General features: G+C 38.6%; 1 protein-coding gene across 4 annotated transcripts in view; it reads left to right on the forward strand.

The window, feature by feature from the left end:
• LOC108239867 (plexin-A1) overlaps positions 1-26,594 on the forward strand; it is a 182,883-nt gene that overhangs the window by 95,916 nt on the left and 60,373 nt on the right. For all 4 annotated transcript variants that reach the window (XM_017422867.3, XM_017422869.3, XM_017422868.3 and 1 more), the window contains exons 5-9: positions 1,694-1,794; positions 5,676-5,799; positions 7,035-7,188; positions 8,305-8,404; positions 15,172-15,286. In XM_017422867.3, coding sequence (XP_017278356.1) covers positions 1,694-1,794; positions 5,676-5,799; positions 7,035-7,188; positions 8,305-8,404; positions 15,172-15,286 — 594 coding nt within the window. The remainder of the gene's footprint in view (positions 1-1,693; positions 1,795-5,675; positions 5,800-7,034; positions 7,189-8,304; positions 8,405-15,171; positions 15,287-26,594) is intronic.

Here is a 26,594-nt window from a genome sequence, read left to right on the forward strand (position 1 = left end):
CTATAAAATAAATGAATGAGATGTTCAGGGAAGGATGATGATTGTGGGTAAGCAGAAAGACCATAGATTGTAAAGGAAATTAGTAGATACTGTGCACACTTAAGGGCGCACAGTATCTACAGTACTTAAGGCATATATATAAAAGGAAAAAAAAGTACGGTGGCAGTGTCTAGTTTTCTTTTTGCCAGCTCGCTTCATGAGCTTCTGAAAAGCCTGAGAGACTCTGAGAGCAAAGACTAGTTTCATCATGTCAGGTTGACCTCAGATATGGGTTGCACTCAGTGTTCACAGAGGAATCCCACTCAGTTTAATATCTTACATCTGCATTCCTTTGACCACCTGGTTTCCATCTTGCAGCTCACAACAGATCTCTGCTTCTTTACCTCCATTTGTTTTTCTCTTATCATTCCCATACATCGCTCTGCTTCCCTTCTACCCCTGCCTCATAAAAGAGAGATCACTTAAGAGCTCATCTTTACAAGACTCTCATTGTGGTGTAAAAGTATTACTAAGAGTCATGCTTGTTGTTACCCAGTGATCAGCTGGCTGACTCTCTCCTTTGTCTTTTAAAAATTGCCCTTAAAGGAATAGCTCAGATAATTTGAAGTGGGGTCCTGTGGAAATGTTATAAACAATATCTCTGCTGTTTTAAATAGTTCCTTGAACATTCTTCATTTGAAGAATGTGGGTTTAATTCTGATCAGATTATGGATCTAATGGCTAGTCTGAGCAGAGTTGAGACCAAAGTGGATTTCTGCCATCTAAAAACAACTCCAGTAGATGCATACTCTTACTCTCACACACTCACATGATGAAAATGCAGATCAAGCTGCTCATCAGTTTGGGGCTCCTGGGTAAAGAAAAGTTAAATGTGGCGCTGACACATGCAGCACATGTGCCCATTCAATCACGTGCCTATTTTTGTTGCACTCTAGCTTTGTGAACATATGCTAGCAATCTGCCTGTCACACCTCTAAACGCACTCGATCTCTTGTGAATATCTTGGAACACACACTCACACACACTTTAAGGCGCACTGGGGCTTTGTTGTGAACCATCTGTCAACACCTTTAACTGAAGTGGGGGACTAAACTTCCACACTTGATCTTGTTTCGTAGGTAACATCTGTAGCCTATCATCTAGCATCCAGCGTGTCTGTGGCGATACATACACAGACACACACACACACACACACACAGCCATGTCACACTGATGCAACGAGGCCTTGTTGCACACTTTCTGTTTAGACCCATGGATTTCCTCTCACATACACACACCTAAACACAGATTGAGGTCTGTCCTTCTTCTCCTCTGCCTCCTGTTGGTTTTTGAGGTCATCTGTCAATCAACCACTGTTGCCACAACCACCTGTCTGGTGTCCCAGCATGCATTGCAAGGCTTCAAATGTAACATGCTTGACTGAAGGCTGTCACACACCAGTGAGCCTGGGGTTGCTCACCGGAACACACACACACATGCACACAGAGATGCACACACTTAACTCTCACATTTTCTTTCTCAGATACACGCTCAAGGACTCAAACATACTCTGTATGCAGATTACAAAATTTAAACCAAAAGAGTCTGATGATCTGTCAAATTCAGTTTGAATGAACTGTTTATGTTTGGTTTGATTACAAGGACACTGATTGTTCCTCTTCACTCTCCGTCTCTGATTTCTCTTTCTCTGTAGGTGGTGAGAGTTCCAGTTGAGAGCTGCGAGCAGTACACCACTTGTGGGGAGTGTTTGGGCTCCAGAGACCCCCACTGTGGTTGGTGTGTTCTCCACAATGTGTAAGTGCTACACACACACTCAAGCACAGAATAACACTCCTCCCAGCTACACCTCATTCCTTTTTTTTTTTTTACAAATATTTCTGAAAGGAGTTTTTAGCAAATTTTTCCAGAGTGGAAGCCAAGTCATTACCCTGCATCTACATGCACAGATCCAATGGAACCATGAAAATATGTTTGAGCTATACACAGTTACATTTGGGAGAAATTAGCATCTTTAGTCCAGCAAGAGAAGTAACTTTCACTTATTATTTTTTATGGATGCTGAGAAATAATAAAAATAAAAACATTACTTGATTTGTGTGTCCTTTTAGTACTCTTTAAATAATAAATTTGTTGATTGCAGCTAATTACTTTGTTCAGTCTCTCATTAGGTATCAAGTTACATCCAATAGGTGCTGTTTCATGCACAGTCAGCATACTTTTTATAGCCCTGCCTCAGACTGATAGGGTCGTAAAAGTTCTCAAGTTTTATTACTGCCTGTCATTTTAATTTACATTTTTAAGATACGTGTCTTATTTAATAGCATAAAAATGTTGCAATGAAATAATATTATACAAGAACAAACACACATTGACTGTGCTGTCATTATTATGTCATCATCACACAGAGCAGGTTTTTATTTTCTATACTGACACCATGGTTGTTTACACAGTCAATCATGAACATGTATAAATCCACAAGTACAACTTAAACATTAACATTTGTTTGATTTATTAGAAAACTATATCTTTAACAAATTTAGCAACCTGCTTAAGGTGATCTTTAATTCTTATTTTACTAAGTGAGTGCTGGCTTTTTAACCATTTTAAATGGAACTGCTGCATAGATGAATGTCACGTTTCTTTGACTTGGACTGATGACTTCTTTTTATGGTGTTTAATTTTGTTTCTCCTTAAGCAATATTACAGTTCTGCGTATGAACTACCTCTGAATCACGAGTGTGGTATTGATTAGAGATGTGAAGTTTGCAGCTCTTCAAAGCTTTGTTGGCACCTGGATCACGATGATGAGTGCAGTATGGTGTCAGTGTTAGCACCGATGCTTCATTAGCACATGCTTTGAAGGTGATAGTCATTTAATAGGTTTTATTACCTCTGAGATGTGGACTCCAAAAATGACAGGCCTGAACAATAGTGGGTTATGAATACAGACTTTCCTCCACCTGGACTTGGGAGTCTACAACAGGTGGTCTACAGATGGTTATTTACATGGTTTATCAAATTATGAATTACCATGCTACACCATCCATATGTTGTAATCTGCCGGAATACCAAACATCTTTCAGATTTTGTTATGTAAATAACTAACTAAATAAATAAATAGATCACACATTGATGGAAAATATACAGTTAGAGTGATTCCTGGTGAGGCTTATACTTTGGTACATTCCACAGTGTTTGTCTTGAGCCTCTGTTGCAGAAAAACAAATGCAAAAATCATAAATTCACCAATCACCAATAGGTGAAGGAGGCTTTTTATATCACAAAGACCAGTCATTTTTGATATTCAATACTTTCATTTCCTCAAGTTCAAATGAACTGAACAAAAATGACAAAATGTTTTTCCACACACTGTTACAACTTTTTAAAAGTGCCTTTAAGAGAATACAACCTTGTAAATATGTCAGCTGGCTCAATCTGTTAGAACACAAATAGCATCACAGCTTCGCAACCTCAGCGACACCATTGTTTTTCTTGCTGGTATTTATTTTTGTGTGTGAATGCAGTTTATCACAGCAGTTCTTTTTTCACTTCAAGTGTTTCTGTTAGGTTTTGAGTTAAGTTCCCTTTACCTTAATGTTACTGTGTAAGGTTGACTTTTATAGTCACACTATGTTTACTTAATTAAACTCTTCGTATATAATTGTGACTTTGTATAATCTTGTATGCTCTCCCAGGAGAGTGAGACTAGTTACATGTTACTAAATGCTAACAGGATGGTAAAACATGTCTAGGAAGCCTTGAGCGTTTGGCATAATACCATCTCCCTATGCATTAATTAAACTTGCAGCACATATTACCAACCTGCCTTCCCTCAAGGCACACACACGACCCCAGTTTCTCCATTTCAGGAAACACACATCCTTAAATTTACATATACAGTTCTTATGGACTTAAACTAATGATAACCCTCCGTTTTGGCATGTAGTAACCTTGTGTCTTATAAAACATAATGAGGTTTTGTGGAAAGGTTATGAACATCTAATTACTTACTTGTTGTAGATATCTTTTTGAACACCCTCAGTTTGGAGAAATATAGTTTAACCATGACCTGACTGACGAACTAATGGCTAGTCCGAGCGGAGCCAATACCAGTGTGGATTGCTGCCATCTTAAATCTCAAAAATTTCAGAATAGTTCATATGGAGGTTATTTTATAAACCTGTACACTGCTGTCAGTTTTGCATTATCTGGTTATTTACATAGAATTCTGTGGTTATGTGCAAGTTCAAACAGCGGCATCTGGCTGTACCACCTTTGTTTCAGCCTGAGGCACTCCCAGTAGGAATTTCATATTATTCTGCCAGAAGAACCTTGCAATGCAAAACTGACTGTGGTGTTAAGTTTTAAAAAAATTAAATTTTTATGAACGGTTTTGACACTTTTGAGAGTTGAGTTGTTTTAACACAGCAGCATTCCAGTTTGTTTTTTGTTATCTTTGGAGTGGCTGTTTATTATTAATTCAGTCAAAATTATCTACAAGTAAGATATTAATTGTTCATAACCACTTCACTGTGTTTCATAAAATCCCACGTTAAAAGATCTGAACTATATGTTTATTGCAATTTGCTCATTTTCTTCCAAATATTGGCAAATTTGTCCTAGGCTCTTTGCAATATACACTGATATACTGCAACATGATAGCAGGTAAATCTTTATAATCCTTTGTTTTAGCCCTCTGTGACTTTCAGCCAAATTTTTATTAAGAATCGTGGTAGTTTCAATTAGCAGTAGAATGGAAAGGAAAATAGACAAAACACACACATGGACAGGTGTTTTATACAAAGGAGCAGACTTCATTCACACTTACAAAGTCACACACTACATGAGCAGAAAAAGGAAAAAAAGCTTCATAATGAGAAAATGTTTACATACTATTATACTTTCCTGTTACTGCCTTTTTTTTCTCAGGGGAGTGTTTGGCGACATCTTTTTTCTATCTGAGCGTGAGTGAAGGCTAACTAAATGAGGTAACGGGGGAGCTGCCGTACGGAGACGGCAGTTAGCATTTTTTTCTGCCTCTGCCATGTTGTTAAGGCCTCGCAGAGCGCCGCATCAGCACTTTCCTCACACCGCTGGGACCAGTTGTTGTTAGCGCGAAGGTGAAGCAAATGCATTATGAATAGCTAATAGTAAAACTGCCACAAAACCGGGCCGTATGCTGATTTTTCAGTCCGATCATTTGGTTTGTAATAGGGTGGGTGGGAGTGGAGGCGGCTGTTGTGAATTGCATCATTTTATCGGTGCAGAGATATCTTGAAGATTGCCTGTATATCTCCAGAGGAGTTTGATTCAGAGGGGCCTGTAAAGTGTAAAAATGAGGGGTGGACTGGATGTTCATGTTGCTAAGCAGTTCTTACACAGATGTCAAGGCCAATAAGGTAGTGATGTAAAGTCCTACAGTAATGGCTGGAAGAAGCTATTAGCCGATTTGTCTTTTATTCTTGCTCTCATTTCTGTGTGACGCTGATGGCTGTGCATGTTTATCATCTTAATCTTATTAGCTTAACGGTTTCCTTTTTCTCTTCCATCTCTTCAACTCTAAAATCTGGTTTCTCCTCTGTTCTATTGTCTGCATTGCTTCTTTATCATTCTCGATGTTCTTCCTTTATTTCCTACTGCCCTCAATTTCTTCTTGTTCCACTTCTGCTCCCCAGATGTTCTCGTAAGGACCGTTGTGAACGAGCAGGAGAGCCTCAGAGGTTTGCGTCTGACCAAAGGCAGTGCGTGGAGCTGACTGTTCAGCCAAGAAATATATCTGTCACCATGTCTGAAGTCCAGGTAAGCATTCTTATACCATCCATACCTTTAATAATATTGGGGTTTCACTGTTTTAGCTTTTGGACAAAAAGAAAAAAAAAAACAACGAGGGGATTTGGAAGCGATAACATCTAAACTAATGTGACTTAAGGCAACATTTTAGGAAAATGCAAATATCGGCTTCAAGTGAAGCACTTTGTTCTAACTGTTGGTCATACTGGTCTGCAGACATGTGAACAGGAGCTGCTGTTGATTAAACTGACAGAAATACAACCCACAGATGTTTTTTTTGTTTGTTTTTTGAAAACAGGTTGGACACAAAAAATGTACCAGCCTTCTGTCTTTGTTATCATCATTTTCTAGTTAGTACCCTTGGCTTAGCAAAAAATTGCTAATTGAACACTGTCGTTTCCAACACTAATAAAATTTGCTAATTGAAGCCTACGGCTTAATAACATTTGGTTTGCACAAAAGTCAGCATAAGTCAATTGTCCTATTATTTTTATGACTGCTCAAGTTTCTTCATCACCAGCTGAGACCTCAAGAAGCTGCTGTTACAATCATAAAAAGACCTGGACACACAATCAGTCATTAAGACAGCATATTATGTTTTCAAATTAAATATATGACTCTCATTGATGTGCCAGTAAAAAAAAAATAAGTCCCTCAAATCAAGAAAATAAAAGAAATTTCCCAAAAAAGTCACACTTAAGATTAGTGTATTTTCAAATTGTTTAAATAGGTTTCATGACGTATTTGTACAACACATTTATTTAGTAGCAAAATAGACATTTTTAATTTGCCAGAATAGTTTATTTCTAAATGTTTGCCCTCTGTTTTGATCTCGTTTATCAAATAGGGACCAACTTTACAACATGTCTGTCCTTATTAAATTAGGAATGTGCTTTTCATTTCCTTTTAAATTAAAAAAATATGTCTGTTTATTTGATAGACTTTTTTGTCAGTGTTCTTAATACAACCACCTGGGTTTGAGTGATTAGTTTCATTCACTTTATTCTGCACATTAACACTTGCATATTAACCTCTCAGAAGCTGCTGGTGACGGACGCACAATTAGATTCACACAAGCTCTTAGTCTTTTATTCTTCTTACTGTCACACATACCCACAGCCAAGCCTCTCCCCCAATCTCTCCCAACTCCCATTAACCCTCATGTCATATCTTATAACAATCCATGTACACCATGTCCTTCCATTGATCTTGCACTGATTGTCTCACTCACTCTTTCTCCATAGCTGGTCCTCCAGGCTCGTAATGTGCCCGATCTGTCAGCGGGGGTTAACTGCTCCTTCGAGGACTATGTGGAAACAGAGGGACGAATCCAGGGTGGACACATCTTTTGCCTGTCGCCTTCTGCCAGAGACATTGCTCCGATCACCAGGAACAAAGGTCAGGACCTAAACTTTGATGAGCTATGAAGTCATGGAGTAGTGAGGCCATCGGGGGCAAGAAGGGTGTGGTTATAGGAGGGGTTACGGTGACATTTGAGAAATGTGGAAACAAACCCTGTGTCTTGGTATTTGTTTTTTGAATATCCTATTTTTGTAAACCTTTTCCTCACATTTCTGTCTTTTCATACCTTTTTGTTGTATTCTGCCCTTTGTTTGGCCTATCAGCGTCGTCATCTGCTGTATATTAATGCCCACAGACTGATGTCTCTTTCTAAGGGACTTAATTGTGAATTGCTACGTGAAAAGTCAAGAGCCAAGCATTCACCCGAACAGAATTATAATGTTACAGCTGATTTGATTTGTGTTTCTATATTCAGAATTCCTTGTCAGTACCGATAAAAGCTGCCCATTTCCCCTCAAAGGTCCACACACCAGTGCAGATTTATCTCCTGAAAGTAGGAAATGTGTTTGAATTTACATTATCATGCACTGTGCACAATTGTCACTTTTGTTTTGCTTTACTGCATTTAAAATATTATTTTTCTTCTTTTTAAAGCTGTAACCTAATATGGTTTAAAATCATATTTAAAAATGTATGCATTGCCTGCACGATATTCTTCTTTGGTTTCATGCCCACTTTCGTCACATGAAGTAGAAAATTAAAAAGCAGTACACGATATCTACATTCAAAGCGCTGTAAACATGTCAAATAGCGTGCTCCAAGTTTCTTCAAAAAACAAGTTAGCGGTTCGTTAGCTGAGCCAATTATGCCCAATTATGAGTTCTCATCAGCTCTGGCATCCAAACGCTGATTGGTGGTGCTATTTTTAAAGCCACCCTACTGTGGGTGTGACATGAGTTGTGTGTTGCTAAGTTACAGTGTGTGTTGGTGTATGTGTGTGTTTGTGTGTGTGTAATTTGTTGAAAAGAAAAAGTGTTGCACAGCATCAGTAATAAAGTTGTTTAAAAACACACAGAACTCCAACATTTAGTCCCTGTTTTTTACTGGTATAATTATTTCACTGTTTGCTGATCTAGGTTCCTTCCCCCAAAATTTAAAGATACGAAGAAAAGTGTCAATAACTCTTTTTGTTTTGCTTTTTTTGTGATGCAGGTGACAAACGAGTGGTAAAGCTCTACCTCAAGTCCAAGGAGACGGGAAAGAAGTTTGCCAGCGTCAACTTTGTTTTCTACAACTGCAGCGTCCATCAGTCGTAAGTTAGAATAATTTTAGACTTTTAGATTTCTTTGATGGTCATTTTCTTATTCATTTTTGATCTCATTTTAGTTTTTTTCCTCTTGCTGTTCTGAGAAATACCCTCTTTGTTCAGTATCCCCAGGATACATGAGCTGTCTCTTGTTACTTTTCACAAGACACACACATACACTCACACACACATATCTGTTCCACCTCTTCCGACCTCCACAAGAGGCTAGTGTTACAGTCAAAGTGAAAAATCAAATGTGCCATACATGTGAAATATTTGGGTTAGAAGATAGTAGCTCAATTTGTTTGTCTTTTTTTGTTTTTGTTGTTTTTTTTTGTTTTTTAATTATATTTCACAACACACACCAGTATTTCTTCAGTGTATTCAATACACAGCAGTCCGCTGTAATACCCCTTTACAACTTCCTGCGCATCATTTTCTCATTAAAATAAATAGCTTTGCCTTTTTGAGCACTTTCACTTGCAGTCTGGCTCGTTTTCGTGCTAAAAAAACAAGTGTTGTCACACTCAAATCTTGTAAAAATAAAATGTGTCTTTTTCGTGAGTTAGATCATTTCAACCAATGCCCTCTGCTGCTAGGCATGAGACGGTGTGTAATTTTGATGGCAAGATAACCTTGAGCAAAAATGCCATATGATCACAGTATTAAAAGAAAATATTAAAAATATTTTTGCCTGATCTAATGGCTTTTATTTAAAAACAGAAATACACTGTTACCACTGCTGCTTAAGTAGGAGACTTAAAGAACCCAAGTTAATGTGTTGACAGTCTCTCTGTTTAAAATAAAACTTAGATATTTCAAGCACTCGGGACAATGAATTTAAATCTGTATCAGCATTTATATGTCGAATATCAAGGCTGATATATTAATGTAATCACAAGAATTAGGAATAAATTTAGAATTATTGTCACCTATAATACAAGAAAGCCAATTGGTCATTTTAAAAACTAGATTTTTTTTTTTTTTACAGAAAATCACAAAGTTGGAAGACCTAAACAAATATCTAAAATAAACACCAGCTAAATATAGTTGTAGTTCTAAAGTAAACACGCCTTTTGTGAAATACATTATTTTGTATATTTTTTGTAAAGGGAACCTGACAAACCGATGGGTGGGTACCAAGCCTGCAGTAAGGGTGTTCATTGCTCCTCTGGTAGATGAACCATGACCAACTGTGTTTTTCACTACTGACAACATTTTCAAACAACTAACATTGTATTATTTAAGTAAGAGAGAAGTTTAGGGTCATTCCCTCTCTTCTGGCTATCATACACATCTGACAGAAACAAGTGGTACATATGACCAGAGAAAACCGCACACTGTCTCTGATATGTAATGTAAATGGAATTTTTGTATTTGTTGAAAAATTTAGTGGTTTGTTACTTTTTAAAACCATGACATACATTGAAACTGGAAAATGGTTCTATCTACCACTATAAAATCACATCCTTGTTTTAGTTCTAACAAACCATTGATGCACCCTACTAAGGTAAAATAATCCTCCAATTGCACGATCCCACCGCCCCCCTCCTCAAAAAAAACCCTCCCTCTATCAATCCTCAGCTGATCCAGGGGAGACAGAGACGTCTGTTGGGGTATTAGCCTTGGGGCAGCAGATGGCTCGGAGGCCCCTGGTGTACACCAGGGCTTCGTTTTGGCCTCCTGGATGCAGGATGAGCCTCCTCCTGAGGACTGTCCACAAACACACACAGGGCCACACACACACATAAATACACAGCCGCGCCTTTCCCCGCTGTGTCACTTAGTGCTCACTGAAGCCCTGAATGTCTTAGACACCTAATCTGTTACTGTGACCTTTAACCCAATCTCCCCACTTCCCTTCTCTTCTACACAAATCCCTTGCCACAACAAAGATGATTAGCTCAGCTGGTTAAGTGTGCAGTGGTTTACAATGTCAAATCACTATTAAATTATCTCCCATGAGGACCTTGTGACGTTTGCTTGACCTCTAGAGTGCGTCTCAAGTCCATTGTAAACCCTGTGAATGCTGTCAAAATACAAACTAAATAAAATGTAATTAGTGTAAGTTGGGATGCCCCGTTAAAATAAAGAAATTTATGTTTAAGTGACACACCCAATTGTAGATATTACCCAATGAACGATGATTAGATCCACTCCTCCTGCTGATCTAATACTTCTTCAAAGTGATGTAATGGACAAGTTTAATGAAGTTAAACACAGGGCACGTTGCATTTTCTCCATTGACTTTGATGGCAAAGCAAGATACTGAGATAAGAACGTTATTTGGAGCTGGCACTCTGTCCAGCGTATGCACCGTAGCTCCCAGGCCTCAGTGTGGGGTGTCTGATGAGATCAGACTGGTAACGTCGTTGGCATAATAGCTGCACAGCCACATGAGAGGCTCTTTTTTTCAGAAAGCTAGGTCATTTTTGACAGAGAAAAGAATTTAGACTCAAAATACTGTAGGTTTTTACGCTGTAAATATATAAAACCCATTTTCAGTTGCACACTGTACTCCTTACTGCCTGATAGTATTCCTGTATATTTTTTGAAAAATAAAAATAGAACTTGATGCTAGGATTGTTTTGTCAGCATTAAGATTTTTCTTCCACACCGTGGCACCCAGTCCCAATCCTCCAAAACACATGCCCCTTCTGCTTATTTACTTAACTGATTATGTTGTGGCCCTTGCCTTTAAAAATGCCATAAATTTGCATAGTTATATTAATCTAATTAGAATTCCCAGTGTTTCAGTTTAAGGGGTGCTGAGATTGAAGGAGAGAATCACCCACAGCTATGATTGCTCGTTAATTAAATATTTCCATATGTGTTTTTTTTTTTTTAAATTCCTCCTATTCAATAAAGATAGAGTGTGTGAAATGATTTTGGATTTAAGTGTGTGCATGAGGTCATATGAAGGACCTTTTTTTTTTTTGCTAAGGTAATTTTGGCATGGAATGATATGGTATGATTTGGAGCAGTTATTTAAGAAAAAGTGTATTGAATGTTAAAGACAAAAGACATCTTTTTTTTTCAGAAAGTTGTTTGAAAAATGTGTGAACAGGATAAAAGCAGAAAAGTATGAGTAAACATTTAGATGAATGATACAATTATTGGTTCATGCAGGTTGACAGCTTTTCTTTTATTTATTTCTTAAATCGGACATGTATTAACAGAACTAAGTGCATGGATAATAATTCATATGTTAGTTCTTTTCTGCCCCTTTTAAAATTTAAAGGGATTCACTAATGATATGATAGACAATTCCTTAGGAGTGTTAAATTATTCAGCTCCTCTCGTTTGAAATGAAAAGTAGCCAATAAATAACTCATTTTGCCAAGTGCAAAAAAAAGTCAAACACACCTCACAAGGAGAACAGATTGTATTCAGCACTCCAAACTGACCAAGCAGAGATGGGAGTTGGAAATCAGAGTCTATTGTGTTTGGTCTTGAAGAAACACTGCTGCTCCAAAGGTAGCGTGTGTTGATTAGCATCTGAATATGAATGGATTAAATTAACATTATAAGTGTGGGCATACAGGGAGCGTGTCTCCAGCTGCTCAAAGCCACTGAGTGGCTGCAGGCATAGCAAAGGATAGAAAGGAGCAATAAGGTGATGCTGGGGGGTCTAAATAATAGAGCCTGCCCTTGATAAAGAGAATCAAACATGCTCAAATGGCACTGGGTGGGCTTTTTTTGACAAGGGTGCACCCAGGATATAATGGAGACCTTGGGATCCAGTGGTAGCTCATGACAGGGGGCTTTGGTTTCTTGAAGGAATCGAAGGGTAAGCAGCAGGGGGTTGGTGCCACTAGCCTAGGGTGGCACGCATAATGGCACCTTCTTTTATTTCAAAGTCCTCAGTCATAAAAGTTAAAAAAAAAAAAAAAAAAAAAAAAAGGTAGGCAGAGGTTACCCGCTGGTATTTTGCTCATTATTTCAAAGTACCGGTACACTAACAAGCTTGATTTGACGTGAATAAAAGATGTAAGTCGGATAAAAATGGTTATTATTTGAGCTTAGCGACAGATGTAATGACTGATGCGAGCTGCTAAAGATACATTGTGCTGGTCGCTGTTTGATCCGTGTTGCCTGCTGTGTGAAGTTGGTATTGGAGTGTATTTTGATGAACACTAATCCTCTGGTGGACCCCACACAAAAAGCAAAACTCTTTGACATTCAAAATCGTGACTGTTACTGTGCGAACAACTGCTAACAAGAACCATAATGAGGCTAACTTAGGCTCTGTTCATTTGTTTTGCATCGCTAATGTCAGCGGCTCTTTTGTTCTCTATTGACAGCCCTTTCTCTCTTTCTCATCAGGTCCTTTGGGGCAGAAGGCTGAACTAAAATCCCAGTTCTGCTCTTTGAGTCTGAGCACTGTATGCTAACCTAGCGTAGCCTAATCGCTTTCTTTCCATTTGTTGGCAACATTGACAAATCCCCGCTTTGCTCTTGTGTGGTATTAAGAGGCCTGTTATTTCCTTAGCTGCACATCTTTTATTCTAAATGGACAGCTTCTGTCAGCACAATGCTAAATTGGTCAATTAAAGCGGCAGTGGGATTGAATTAAGCTCCAGCCTCTGATCTCGCTCAGAAGGAGGGGGTCTGAGCTGGAAATGATCGCTTAAAGTGTGCACCTAACAAACGAGCCGCCCTAATTGATCCAAATGAATCCACGTCAGGGTTTGATGGATTCATATACGGGCTCCATCTCGGAGCTCAAGAGTTAAAGCCCTCGTTTTTCCATGCGGATAAGGGGAAGGGAAGCTGGCAATTTTACACAGGGTTAAAACACACTTGAGAGCTTGTCAGTAGTGTGCTTATTTCTGCTCTGACAGTTGTGCTCAAATTTACACACGTGAATACAAATCAACCTTTTGACTTTCCTACGCTGACTTTATTAAATGTGGTATTTTTTTGTGCTGATGCAAATTCCCAGCCAAATAAGGTGCCAGGATGAAATTCTGAAAATGAACTGTGTGAACTGCAATTTAGTAAGCACTGAAATAAAATAAACTGTTTTATTTGTTTATACGTAATGGTTATATTAGAGAATCCTTCTGTCCTAAATGAGGAACTATTTTCTCTAGAGCTCAAAGAGAACCATCTACAAGAAGCCTTGTTGATAAACAGCACACTTAAACCCGTCTGGCTTTCCTCCACGGGTTTCTTTAAATATAAATACACACATATAGATTCATAATCACCTCCAGACATCCCTCTCCCAAGAGACACCCACCCCTCTTCCCCTCCCCTCTCTCTCACGATACCTGGCATCTACACCTCTGTCAGGAAAATCCACCTGCTTTTGATCTCCCCCTCCCTCTTTGCCTCTCTCCTTTCGCTCGCCTTTCTCTTTCAGCCGGTCTATCGGCACCTCGCCTTTGCCAAAAGCAGGTGATTTTAAAATGGTGGAGAGCTCTTAGCCTTGTGGATGAAAGGGAGCTTTAGACAAAGAACAGAGACACAGCAAACGAAAGGGATGGAAATAAAAAGAGAGGGAGATGAAGAAACATAAAGAAAGGTTTACAACAGTGAATTGAGAGATGGAAACGATGGAGGTAAAGAAAGAGGTCAACAGAGAGTTGGCCAGTGCTTAGGGAAATTATTGAGCAGAAGGAGAGTTTAGGGTAAGTCGAGAGTGATGATGAATGAGGGATGTAAGAGAAAGAAAGAGGTTAAGACAGTTTATAGGATGGAAGATGGGGGGAATGAAAGGTGAGAGGCAGAAAAAAGTTCAGACAGGAGGAGAAAAGTTCAGGTTTAAAGCAGACTGCAAGAGAACATTTAGGAAGTTATTTTAAAAGTAAAAAATACTTAAATAACAATATATACATACTAACTTGTATCATTTTTACTTTGTAATACTTGTGAAATCATTTCTACTTGAATCCCTAAGTCATATTTTCTTTTCTCTACTTTTTTCTACCTTTAAGCTGTACAAAGATATGGTTTCATTAAAAGACCGTAGAAATCTGTGAACTAACATTTAGGGGAGGTGACACTCAGTACTTTGCAAAAGTCTTGAGTCATCCTTGATTTTGTTAAACTTTGTTTCAAAGTTTTTGCTTCAACTGCTTTTTTACTCATTGTCAGTTCAGTACCTGACTATTTTTGTCTTATAAATCATTCAGGCATAAAAATGCTCCTAGACAGCAGGGAAAAAAACTAGTCTTATGTCGACACATAATAGACAATTTAGCAGAGAACCCATTTTAAATTCGATCTTTAGGCACTTTGTTACCAGCAGTTTGTCACAAAAACACAATTTGTTTCTATTTCTTCTGCTGAATCTATAAAAATACCAAAGATAGCACAGTTTGACACATAAAATTGTATTTTCCCACCATTAAGTGACTTCAATACTTCAATACTTAAGTAGGTAGTCTTTTGTAAGGCCTTACACTACTGGTTTTGTCCTTCACTTTTTCCACTTTCCTTGTTTTTTAAAAAAAAAATCACAAACTATATGCTGTTATGGTTAAGTACAAAGACTGGACTAAAATGAGAGGGGGAAAAACCAACCAAGTAAAAAAAAAAACAGACTTTCTACACAGACGTTCTGAAGGTCTTTAAGAAAGACCTTCAAAAAGTTACTGAACAAAACCACTTTAGAGGTTTCAAGAAAGTCTGACTTTTTGGATGCAGAGTATAAAGAAATTAGGGGTGGTTTGACATTTTTGCACAGCTCTGTAAATGAGACATGAGATGTCACAAAGGAAATGTTATTGCTAACTTTCTGTATTGTCTCTTATTCTCTTTTTCAGCTGCCTTTCCTGTGTGAATGGCACCTTCCCGTGTCACTGGTGCAAGTACCGCCACATGTGCACTCAAAACGCCTACGACTGCTCTTTTCAGGAAGGACGTGTTAATAATTCGGAGGTAAGACTCACTGTGCCATATAAAGTGTTGTTGTCACTTCAACAACGCTCATCTCTTTCTTCAGTATTTACCACATTTCACCGAATGTATTCTGTTAATAATTGAAATTAAAAACCTACCACTTGCATACAATTTAAATACACATTAAATAAACATGGATACGTATAAAGCAACATTGGAGAAAAGATTGTTTCAACTGCACACAATCCCCTACACCCTCTGTGGCTTTCGCCTCAGGCTCTCCTCCCATCATCTTGCTGTGTGTCTGCTGTCGGTATGTGTATTAGTGGCTTTTGGCACAGTGACAACAGCTTGTGTACTGTGCAGCAATAATTCTGTCGTGGCCCATAAGGCCATAAACAGGCTGGGATGAATGACTTCCTATGGAAATACTGCCTTGTTCTTACATAGCCAAATGCTGCATTAGCATAAAAGCTAATATTAATCGTGCCAAGTGGCAGCTGCAGCAGGCGTCATGTAAAGCATAACAAGCGTTCGTCAAATGCTGTAGTATATACAAGACTGGACACCGACCTATGTAATGTTTTTACAGTGCTTTTCTCTTTTTTTGACTCCCCCATTCTACACGAACCTGTATATTTTACCAGACACAAAAAATGTTATGAAACTCGTATCTTCTCAACAGACTTATGGATGTAAACTCACTGCACTCCCAAGTGACTGACAGTTATGCCTATGTTTTATCTGAACAAGGCCTCACACATAAATATAGAAATACACAGAGTCACACAAAAGAAAAACCATTACAATTCTCTCTCTGTTTGTGGTTTGACTCTTCCTGTTATCTGCATGTGGATTAAAGCTCCTCTTGTTGGCTGGCCTGAATCACTGGCCTTTATTAATTGGTCAACCTTATAGCTTGCTACTTTCCTCTTTATCTCTTCTCTCGACGAAGCTGTGCAGTATCCTAAACACAGGCTTTCCATAGCCATAGCAAGCTTGGCTGTCCAAAGCAAGACACGAGGCCAGCCTTCACGGCTCACAAAACTAAAGTTAACGGATTAGTGCACCCATCTGCAAGGCGAGTGGAGAGCACTGGCCATCACACTCTGAAGGGAGGGAGGCCAGAAGGGCAACACATGGATAAACAGGAAACCCTGAAGGGAATATATATATATATATATATATTTGAAAAAAAAAAAAAAAAAGAGACCACCTGCAGAGGGTGAGAAGGGAATTTTTATATATAACATATTTTGGATGGCAGTAAACATATAAACTAAGTAGTAATATTAGTGAGTGAAATCAGAGTATTCTTGAGACATTAAATAGATAGTTCAGATCTTTTAAATTAGGTTCTGAGGAAAGATTATGAAAAATTTATATTTTACCTGCTAGAGATAGTACTTTGATTGACTTCAGTTTGGAGAAACGGTTTAACTTAGATTCCAATGTGTCTCATGCAAAGACATTTTATAGACCTTTACATGGTTATTCCTGCAGAAATATTGTATCACTACTGTCAGAAATGCCCCAGCTGCACCAGAAGTGTTACAACTAGCTGCTGCTGCCACTTTCTGCATGTGCAAATAACCATAGAATTTTAAGTAAACAACCATGTAATGCAAAATTGTGAATGTAAAGGTTTATAAAATGCATTTTGAATTAACCACTGTGACAGTTTTGGGATTGGAGTCGTTTTAAGATGACAGCAATTCATTTTTCTCCTGGCTCCACTTTAAGTGTTATAATGTAAGGTTTGTACATCTGTCATCCTTAAAATAGAACAATCAACTTCAGATCAAGTCAAGAACAATGCAGAAGACATTCTTTAGGGATCTTTTTATGTTTGGTGTCATTGTGACAGAGTATTTAACTGCTTTGTCCAAAGTAAAATCAGTATTACAGTTTAGCTATTAATGTTGCAAGACTTAGGTGTATTTTCAGTGAGACTTTAATAAGTTTACACAAAAGATGCTTTGGGAGCAAACAGGATGAGTAAGAACAAAGTCAGTATGTCAAAAGGAATGAGACAAATGGATAGAGAGGGAAATGGAGAGATTAAGGATGTGTTAGAGTGAAGGAAGCAGCAGGAGCAAAGTCAAGGATCTGCAGACTGGTTGACAGTGGCATGTGGACACAGAGACCTCTCCTGTCACCTTGTCTGCCGGAGAAACCACCAACCACATGCTCCACTAGAGAATCCATCATCTGCACTGTCACACACACACACACACACACACACACACACACCAAACACACTTCATAAACACACATCTGTTGTGCTTTGTGTCTTTCATGCACAAAAGTGTAAACAGTCCTATGGTGACATGCACACACATACATACAACCATGCACAGAGTCATTTATCATCCTTCTCTTAGCTGCCATTTCCATTAGTTGCGTTCTCAGTGCCCCAACAAGTACTGCTGTTCCTGAAGGCCAGGCTTATCCTCCTCCTCCTCCTCCTCTCCGGGGCAGGGCCCATCTCTCCCTACCTCATCCTTCACCACTTTGATGCTCAGTCACCTCATCTTTTTCTCATTCTTCATCTTCTTTTTCACCTTTCATGTTCTGTTTTTGAAATGTATATCATTAAAGAAAGGACAAAAGGGGACAGAAATGTGCTTTTGTTTCATAGCGCCTCATCATTATTCCCCTATAGCTGCCTGCAAAGTGGAAATAGAAGTGTATTTGTGTTCACATATGTCCACACTTTTAATTTAGCCCTCAGAATATTCTTTTTTTTTGCAACTCTCCAGCTTTATCATGAATACAGATAGCAGTGTTTAGCATAGGAGTGAAATCAGCTCTCCTGATAGCAGACATTTCACTCAGACCTTTACCGCTCTCGCCTGCAGATGAACGCAGTAGATTGCATTGGATAAGACTCATCCTCAGACAGTGATAAAAGGCCATATAAAGTGTTCACCAAGGGTTCGAGGTGAATGTTCCTCCAACCTGACTCTGTGGTCTGACTTGTGTCGGACTGACTAGACAGTGAAGTTCAGATGAAAGATAGGAGCAGCTGGTCGAAAGAACAGCTCTAACAGATAAATTGTGAATATGTGAAGTTCCTTTTAGAAATGCCAACATGATTAGCCCTTGTTTTTCTTTGGTTTGTTTACAAGTATCATAGCTCAGTAACAGATCAGACAATAATTAGTAAAAAATAGTCTAAACATAAAGGTACCTTTTATAGTTTATTTTCCAGCCATTCTTGTTCTTTAACCCTAATTCTTCCTTCCTTGCTGCCGTATTCTGTCATTTAGATTATTTGTGTGTTGATGAGGAGTTTCCCCTCCCAGACATACATCAAACAAACCAACAAAATGAAACTAGTGTTCACTTTTTTTGTGTGTGAACAGACTTTGTCAAAACAAAAGGGAAATATACGGAAATGAATGGATTGACAGAGTAAGCAGGGAGAAAATAAGTATAATGAGTGACATTTCCAAATCAAATATGCATGAATTACCAATGCCTCCAATGGCACAACAAACAAATTCTTGAATTAAGGAGCGACCAGGCGGAAAATTGCAGGAGAGAAGTAGGAGTTACTTTATTATAAAAACAAAAAACACAGTCTAAAGCAAAGGATTGGAGGACTTTTTCATTACTGGTTAAGTTCTTGTCTCATCTGAGGCAATTTTTACCTTTCCTACTTTCTTCTTTACTTTGTTTGATAAACATGATTGCCATCTCTACTCCCCCCACCCCCCACCCCACACACACACACCTTCTGCAACCCTGGAGAGAAACCGTTTTGTCTCAGTTGTATTCTGAGTCAAAGCCCCGATGAGTGCCAGGCGAGGTTCAAGCTGGCTGGGCTCAGCTATGTTAAGACGTGCTTACGTGTTTGTTTTGCTGCAAAGCAAGGCTCAGTCTCACTTCAACAATCAAAGCACCGGATAACTCGATTGAGATTTGTGCTACAGCGCTGTCTCTTTTTTCACCCTGTCTCCAGCCACCCCCAACCCCCACCTTTATTCTTTTATTACGGCTTTTTTTGTTGTTGTTAAATCAGAGTTTTGCCTTTACATAGAACAGATGGGTTTTCAGCCTTTCTTCTGAACAGTGCTGGTATTGTTTGTTTCCCGTTTAAGTCGAGATTTTGGAAAAAGTGATGACATGCTTATTTTTAAACACTCCTACACCTTTTTTCCTGCATTTTACATTTGGTGAAGCTCTACTTTCTGAGAATTTACTTTAGTGAATACATGGTTTCATACACTAGCCACTATATTCCACTTATTACAGTGTGATACAGTGACTACTGGTATTCCTTGTCTTTTAATTACAACATGTCCATTTTTTTTTTAAACACGTCCATGACTTATTTGAGCAGCATGAAAATTGGAGAAGTTTTGATATTTTATCATTTCAAAACTTCTCAATTGTTTTGTTTTTCTTTGCATTTCTGCATGCACATTTAATAAGATACATACTTTATCTTTTTGCGTTCTTCCCTTTTTTTAATCTTTCTGTTGTAGTTGGTCATAAAATTATAAGTACCTGCCTCATCTTACGTACTACCATTTTGCTAAAATACCTTGACAGGCACAAACCATAGACTTCTGGGGTGTTTCTGGAGAATCTGGTACAAGGATGTTAGCAAGATATAGCTTGAGTTCAGTCAGTTGTTGGGTGGGGCCTCTGAATTGAGTTCAAGGGCAAAATGTAAACCAACTCCGACAGGCAGTTCCTTAGCCAATCAGAGCACTTGTTGCCGCCATGTGATTAGGCCAGACGTAGAGGCTGGAACACTGCAGCAAGGGGACAGGAAGCTTAAAACTATCTGAGCCTCTGCTTCTTGAGCTCCCAAATTGGTTAGTTGCTGTAAAAAGTAAAGAAATGCTGCACCAGTAGGTTTCTAAATTAAGAAATTCAGTAGAGCAGACCTAAAGCTGAGAAAATTAGCATCAATAAATTGAGCAGTGATTAGCAGTAGTATCAGCTAGTATCAGAAGGTAAAATAAATGCTGTCTTTAAGGAATGCACAGCTTTTATTATTTCTTTGTTGTCAAAAGAAAACATTACATTTTACATTTTTAAAATAAATAAATACAAGACATTACATTACAATAATTTTTTAAACACCATATATTTCCTAAATTTTAAATTTTCTATTCATGAAAATTTATTCACAAGTAAACTCACAACAAAGTCCCCCTTCTCAAATAAAATAAAGTCAGAAAAATTATATATTCTGGCTCCTGAGCAAATTTAGTTGATGACTCTTGCACTAAGGGGCTGATTTAAAACACAGTCTGAACATGTTCCTAAGTTTATATTCCTTTGACTTTCTACAGTTTCTTACACTTTTTCTCTGCTCAGCTGTGTCCAACACCATAAAAGCCAGGGGGGAGATCTGACCACTATGATATTTTCAAGCATAACCCAACCCTTAGATTATCTAAGTTTAAGGGCTGGGAAAAGGGGTGGAAATGGAACCTCACACTGTAACTTAGTACCAACGTGTTTCCAAAAAAGCTTACTGCTATGTTGCATGGCTAATTTGAGCAAAAGGCAAAAACAAAAATGGGTTTATGAGCTTTTCTAATTTTTGTTTGGAAGTCTTTGCCAAACCATCCTTGGAGGCTAAGTTACTGATCCTAAAACCAGCCATAGTCTTAAATCTAACTGCTAGTTTTTGATCATAAAATGCAGCCTAGTCACCTCAAGGTCTGTATATTTGGAAAAATTAAGATTTGTTTCTTTAATACACCTGTATAAAGTGCTTGTTCACGACAGGCCACAGTTCAGACAGGAATGTCAAATATCAAGCATCTCTGCAGTTGTGCCAGAAGACACATTCACACTCTGTCCCTTGACTTAACATTTACAGGAGACGCACCGTGTAGACTTCTGTCTGAACAAGGCGTTGCGATACACTCCGGCACATTTTCTCAAACGCTGTCTTCCTCTCACACACTCTTAACCAAGTGTATGCACTCATCACATATAACCCACCTCAAAACAGTCGCAGAAACACACGACCACTGTTTCCTTCTCTCATTTCGCCTCACTCACACACAGACGCACACCATCCATGGCTGACTAGGTTATTTGTGACGGAGGTGTGAAGGCCCTGAACCGTGACATTCTGGCACACTGTGTTTACCCTGGCTGGTACTCAAGACACTGAACAGAACACATACACACACACACACACACACAGATTCTTTTAAGAAAAAAAAATGTCTCAGACTTCAGGCCAAGGCTGCTGCTTGAAGGGCCTTTTCTTTGTGCAGGGATATACATATGTGTTTGACTCTACTGCTTCAGTGTGTGTTTGTGTGACTGTCACTGGTTCTTATCAGGACAAAGCACAAGCAGCAGTGCAGGGCTGCAGGGGGCGTGTGGGTGAGGGGGGAGGGAGGAGTGGGCGGGCGGTTAAATAAAATCCACTTTTTCTTCTATTTTCATTTTAATTTTTGGTGTCTGCATCTGTTAATGTTTCTCTTCACCCCCATCATCACTACTCTTTCCTTGTTCTCTTACTCGTTTCCTAATTTACGCTTAAATCGTTTCCTCGCTTTTGCACCTCTTGCACCCGTTTACTCATGCTGTCATAAAATGTATTCTTTCTGCTTTGCACTATTTCCTGTTTTTTTATTATTCCATCCAGTTCCTGTCCCTTAAGTGCCCCTCTCATAGCTGTTAGTACAAAGGAAATAAATTTATGTGCCATGTTTAAAAGGATCATCTGTACTGAAAAAGGCTACAGATTAATGAGAAAATAAGTGGAGGTAGGATGTAATACTCCACATGCAGTTTGCCAAAACAATGCACTCTTTTCATCTGTGTATGTACATATATTGGACTAGAGACAAACCAAAGACAGAAGGAGGTACTGTAATTAAAAACAGGTGTAAACAGAGAGAGAAGAAAAGGGGAAAGGCCGTAAATCAACAGAGAGGGCAGGAAGGCAAATCACAAAACTCAGGCCATAACAAGCTGCAAAGGTTTTTCAGTGTGATGGATTTTCTTTTCTTCTTTTTTTCCCCAAAACGTCTGCAGTTGAAGGGAGAAAGAAAGAAAGAACATGGAGAGGAAGTGGAGGCGACAGGATAAAGTAACTACATGCCTTCTTTGCCAGACAGATCTAATTCAGACCGTGACCAGCGAGCATTTAACCCTCAGTTTGGTTTGGTTTGCCAGATGTGCACCTTCTTCAGCCCATTTCAGCCCTCCGACCTTCACTGCTTTGATGAACGGAAACTTTTCAGACACTTGGCTGAGGCAATAATCACATTTCCTCCAAAGGGAAATCAGTGTGGGATTGTATCAGGTGTTTTGGCAAACTTTTTTATTTGCATCTAACTTGCTAATACACAACAATGAGGTAGTTTCTGAAGTGAAGTGATTATTATTTTTTTTTCTTTTTTGAGGGCTGATTTAGTAATGCAGCCCATCATTAACATTTTAGCTCTGCGGTGTGTGCTGTGTGAGCTTCCCACACAGTCATAATTTTTGTATGAGGGAGAGAAAATTACATAAATTTGAGTCTTGGTTGTAGAAATCATTGTTGTGAGGACACACAAATCAGTGAGTGCACATATAGATAAACAAAACACACACAATTTGAAACATACTGTACAGTGCATGCATGTTTTCCCTATTCCTTTCTGTAACTATATTTAGACTTACTACCCCAAAGCTTGGCTTCCTTTCCATCTGTTCTAAATCTTCTATTTCCAACATTTTGGACTTTTCCACTTACATCATGCATCAGTTTCTTTCTCGGATGACAGAAAGGACGTTTTTGCCCAAGAATGAAATTCTAAAAAAATATGCTTAACAGATAAATACTCAGTAACAGCAGAATGTTATTTCTGTAAAATTTTGAGATTTAGCTAATTCAGCTTGCTGTAACTGCCATGTTTATGCATATGGTATTTCCGAGGCAAAATCATTTGAAGTTTTAATTTTAATTGAACATTAAAAACATCATGCAGGCTGCAGAGGTTAATGTAGACAATTGCAAGTAATATTCCTGCTAGGTTATTCCCTTCTTAATATAACCCTCTCCCACCTGAGCAGCCCCACTAGTGCAGCACATTTCACCCCAGTCATGCCACCACAACAACTGCAATACTGAATTTAGCATCAGCGAAAGCTTAATGAAGAGCTAATGGGAAGCAAGGATCTTACAAATGGACACACAGGCCACTTCTACAGGCCATGCGCATTAGTGTTTATGCGCGTGTAAGTTTTCATATGTGTTTGTCACAGTTCCCAGTGGTTTAATTATTCAGGCTCTTTTAAATCTTCATCTCCGCAGCCCTCACAGCCAGTCTGCCTAATGGTGAACACAGATGAATATTGCATTTTCCCCATCAAACTGCCTGCGTGTCAGAGATGGGAAGAGATAACTGCCAAGTCACTGAGAGAAAGACCTAAGAGAAACAGAGGCAGTTAGAGAAAAAACACAGCAAAATGATCTGTAAAAAAAAAAAAAAAAAAAAATTCCACAAACTCCAAAGTGCAGGCAGATCAGAGATGGGAAGAGATAACTGCCAAGTCACTGAGAGAAAGACCTAAGAGAAACAGAGGCAGTTAGAGAAAAAACACAGCAAAATGATCTGTAAAAAAAAAAAAAAAAAAAAGAAATCCACAAACTCCAAAGTGCAGGCAGATCAGAGAGGCAGAGGCTGTGATTGGGAAACAGCAACCGCCTGCTGGGATCGTGAGAGGCGTAGAGATAGAGAGGCATGCAGCAACGGCCGATCTCACAAGACCAGCTAAAGTGTGTCTGTCATGTTGGGCTTTTCTCCATGCTGTTTTTGTAAAGCGGCCGTCACTGATTTGTACTTCAGCTTCCATTTTACAGACAACATTGCACTCCCAGGAAAAGCCAAAATGGCCAAAGATCCACAACATTTAAGCTTCAGGAACAAAGAAATGGCTTGTTAGGGACTGGTTGAATTTTAAAACAAAGCAACATTTCATTTTTTCATAACACGACGGTTTGACTTTTTGAAAATGGGGCTCAAATTGCCCAGACGCCAAGCACTTTGTAAAGAGCTTGGTGGTTATTTTTAAGAGTAGTAACATTATTTTTCTTGGTGCCACTTCTACAAAGGTGTGAATAGTAAAATAAATACTAAAATAAAGTGCACTTCTGGTGCACTTTGTGTTACACTTTGTATTCCTGATGATCATTCCCTGTATTACCAGGGTATCCTAAAAGTACAAATGTTAAATGTTTACCAAAAATCCAGCAAAAAAGCATACCGAATGTGAATTAGGATGGCTTTGATTTGTCTGTCCACTTCTGTTTGATGGCAGAATTCAACTTTGAATTCCTCCTCACTGAAATATGGTGCTGTCTACAGAGAAGAGCTATAGGCAGCAGTCAGAAGAGCATATCTACCTCTGAAATCAAGGCTTGTCTTTGAAAAGCTGAAAAGCACAAGGTTTGATTGCTGCTGACATATCTGGGTTAGAATGATAACGGGGTGCCAGGCGCCCACACCCCTCCCCCGCTACTCTATGAAAATCCATAAAGAGAGAAAAAAAAAGATTTTTCAAAAAATATTCACACATTCCTGTTTTTGTATTTTTGTTTTTTTTCCTATTATTATTGTTTTATGGCACTCTGCTTCATGTGTGTCGAGGGGATAAACTGTGAGGGGTTGGCAGCTTACTTGTAAATCAAGGATAAGGGATTACGAGATGAAATCAAATGTATGTTTGCCCAGCTAATACATCAAAGCACACAATCTGATGCACATATAGTAAAGATTTTGATAGAATCAGCCAAGCTCCAGCTTTGAGAGACTTTATTAACCTGAACAATCAGACCCAAAATAACATGTATGCATGCCTGCGCTCCTTCCCTCCTCACCTTATTTCTCCTCCTCTCTGCGTCAGTTCTCTGCTGAGAAAGAAGGGCGTGGGCAGACAATCTCACAGTCCCTTTCAAGGTTCAAAGTCCCTTTTCTTCCATGGCTTCCTTCGCTCTGCACCGTTTTAAATGTTGCTCCCTTATTAAGTTGTTCCTCACACTCTATCACTCCTTCCATCCCCCGCAGAAACTCTCGGTCACAGAACATATTCCTGGCTTTTGCCTGCTAATGAGCTGGCTTCACGGTCTCGTGCACACACGTGTTTTTTGTTGTTTTTATTCTCACCCCACACGTATGATCTGCATGCTACAGATCATACATGTGGGGTGTTTATTAAACACAAATATATATCTGTAAATAGTAATTCTGTCATATTGTGTATTTGTCAATGCTTTAATTGATAGCCTTGGACAAGCACACGCACACACGCCTACTGGGCAGTCGGATACACAATAGACGAGGGGGAAAAAAACAATACATGACTTGACAGTTTGATATATGGCATGTAATGGCCCAGTGTTTAATGACTTGGATCAATTTAACAAAGAAACAAACAAAAAAAAAACAAACAAGAAAAGTAGAATTTGTGATGGTTCAAATGTTAGCCAAAAAAACGCCCTAATAATATTCTGAACTGTTGACTTATACTCCAAATTATGAAGCAATGTATCACCTATTCATTTTGTTAAAGGGTTTAAAAATAAGTTCAGGTACTGTTATCTAAATCTTAGAAAAAGAAAAGTTTACTACAAGATGTTTTTATTTTTGTTCCAATAATATTTCTACATAATTTGTTTAAAAAATGTAATTTAGGTGGTTGAATTGATTTAAAGTATGTTATTACTTTTGTTACATAGATTTTTTTGATTTATTAAAAAGTTGGTGACAGCAAAGTATGGGGAAGTCACCCATGTTACTTTAGGTAAAAAGATCCACCTCATTGATTATAATCTATAAAATGGATTGTCTCTACAGACAGTGGAGAACCACACAACATTGTTCATATACCCCGCTGCAACATGTACACACAATCTCTCTCTCACACACACACACACACACACTCTCTGTTCTTATTTGTATCAGTGCCCCCCGCTCATCTGTGACCATCCATGCCACATCTCTCCCCCAGGCTCGCTGTATCGCTTTAATTCATTATTTAGCATGTTATTTTTTCTCTCCCTGATCTATAGTCTGCACATCACAGAAGCGGCTAGTTAATTATGGATGGATGGAGGGTGGGGGGCTAAATCAGAGAGATGAGGGGTACTTTAAGAAAAAAACAAAAAACGACCAGACATTCCTCTCATTACAAATGTGTAGTGTTTTGGAGCTTTATTAATTTAAATCTTGTCAGGCCATGCTAAAGCCTTCAGAATACTTTTAGCTAATTCATTCATTCATTCACCCATTTATTTATTTATCCATTCATCCATCAGTCTTCCTACTCCCACTTTCATTCCCCCTGCCCAGCCCAATTTATGCTTGAGTTTTAA

The sequence above is a fragment of the Kryptolebias marmoratus genome, linkage group LG4, assembly GCF_001649575.2.
Source record: "Kryptolebias marmoratus isolate JLee-2015 linkage group LG4, ASM164957v2, whole genome shotgun sequence".
NCBI classification, from domain to species: Eukaryota; Metazoa; Chordata; class Actinopteri; order Cyprinodontiformes; family Rivulidae; genus Kryptolebias; species Kryptolebias marmoratus.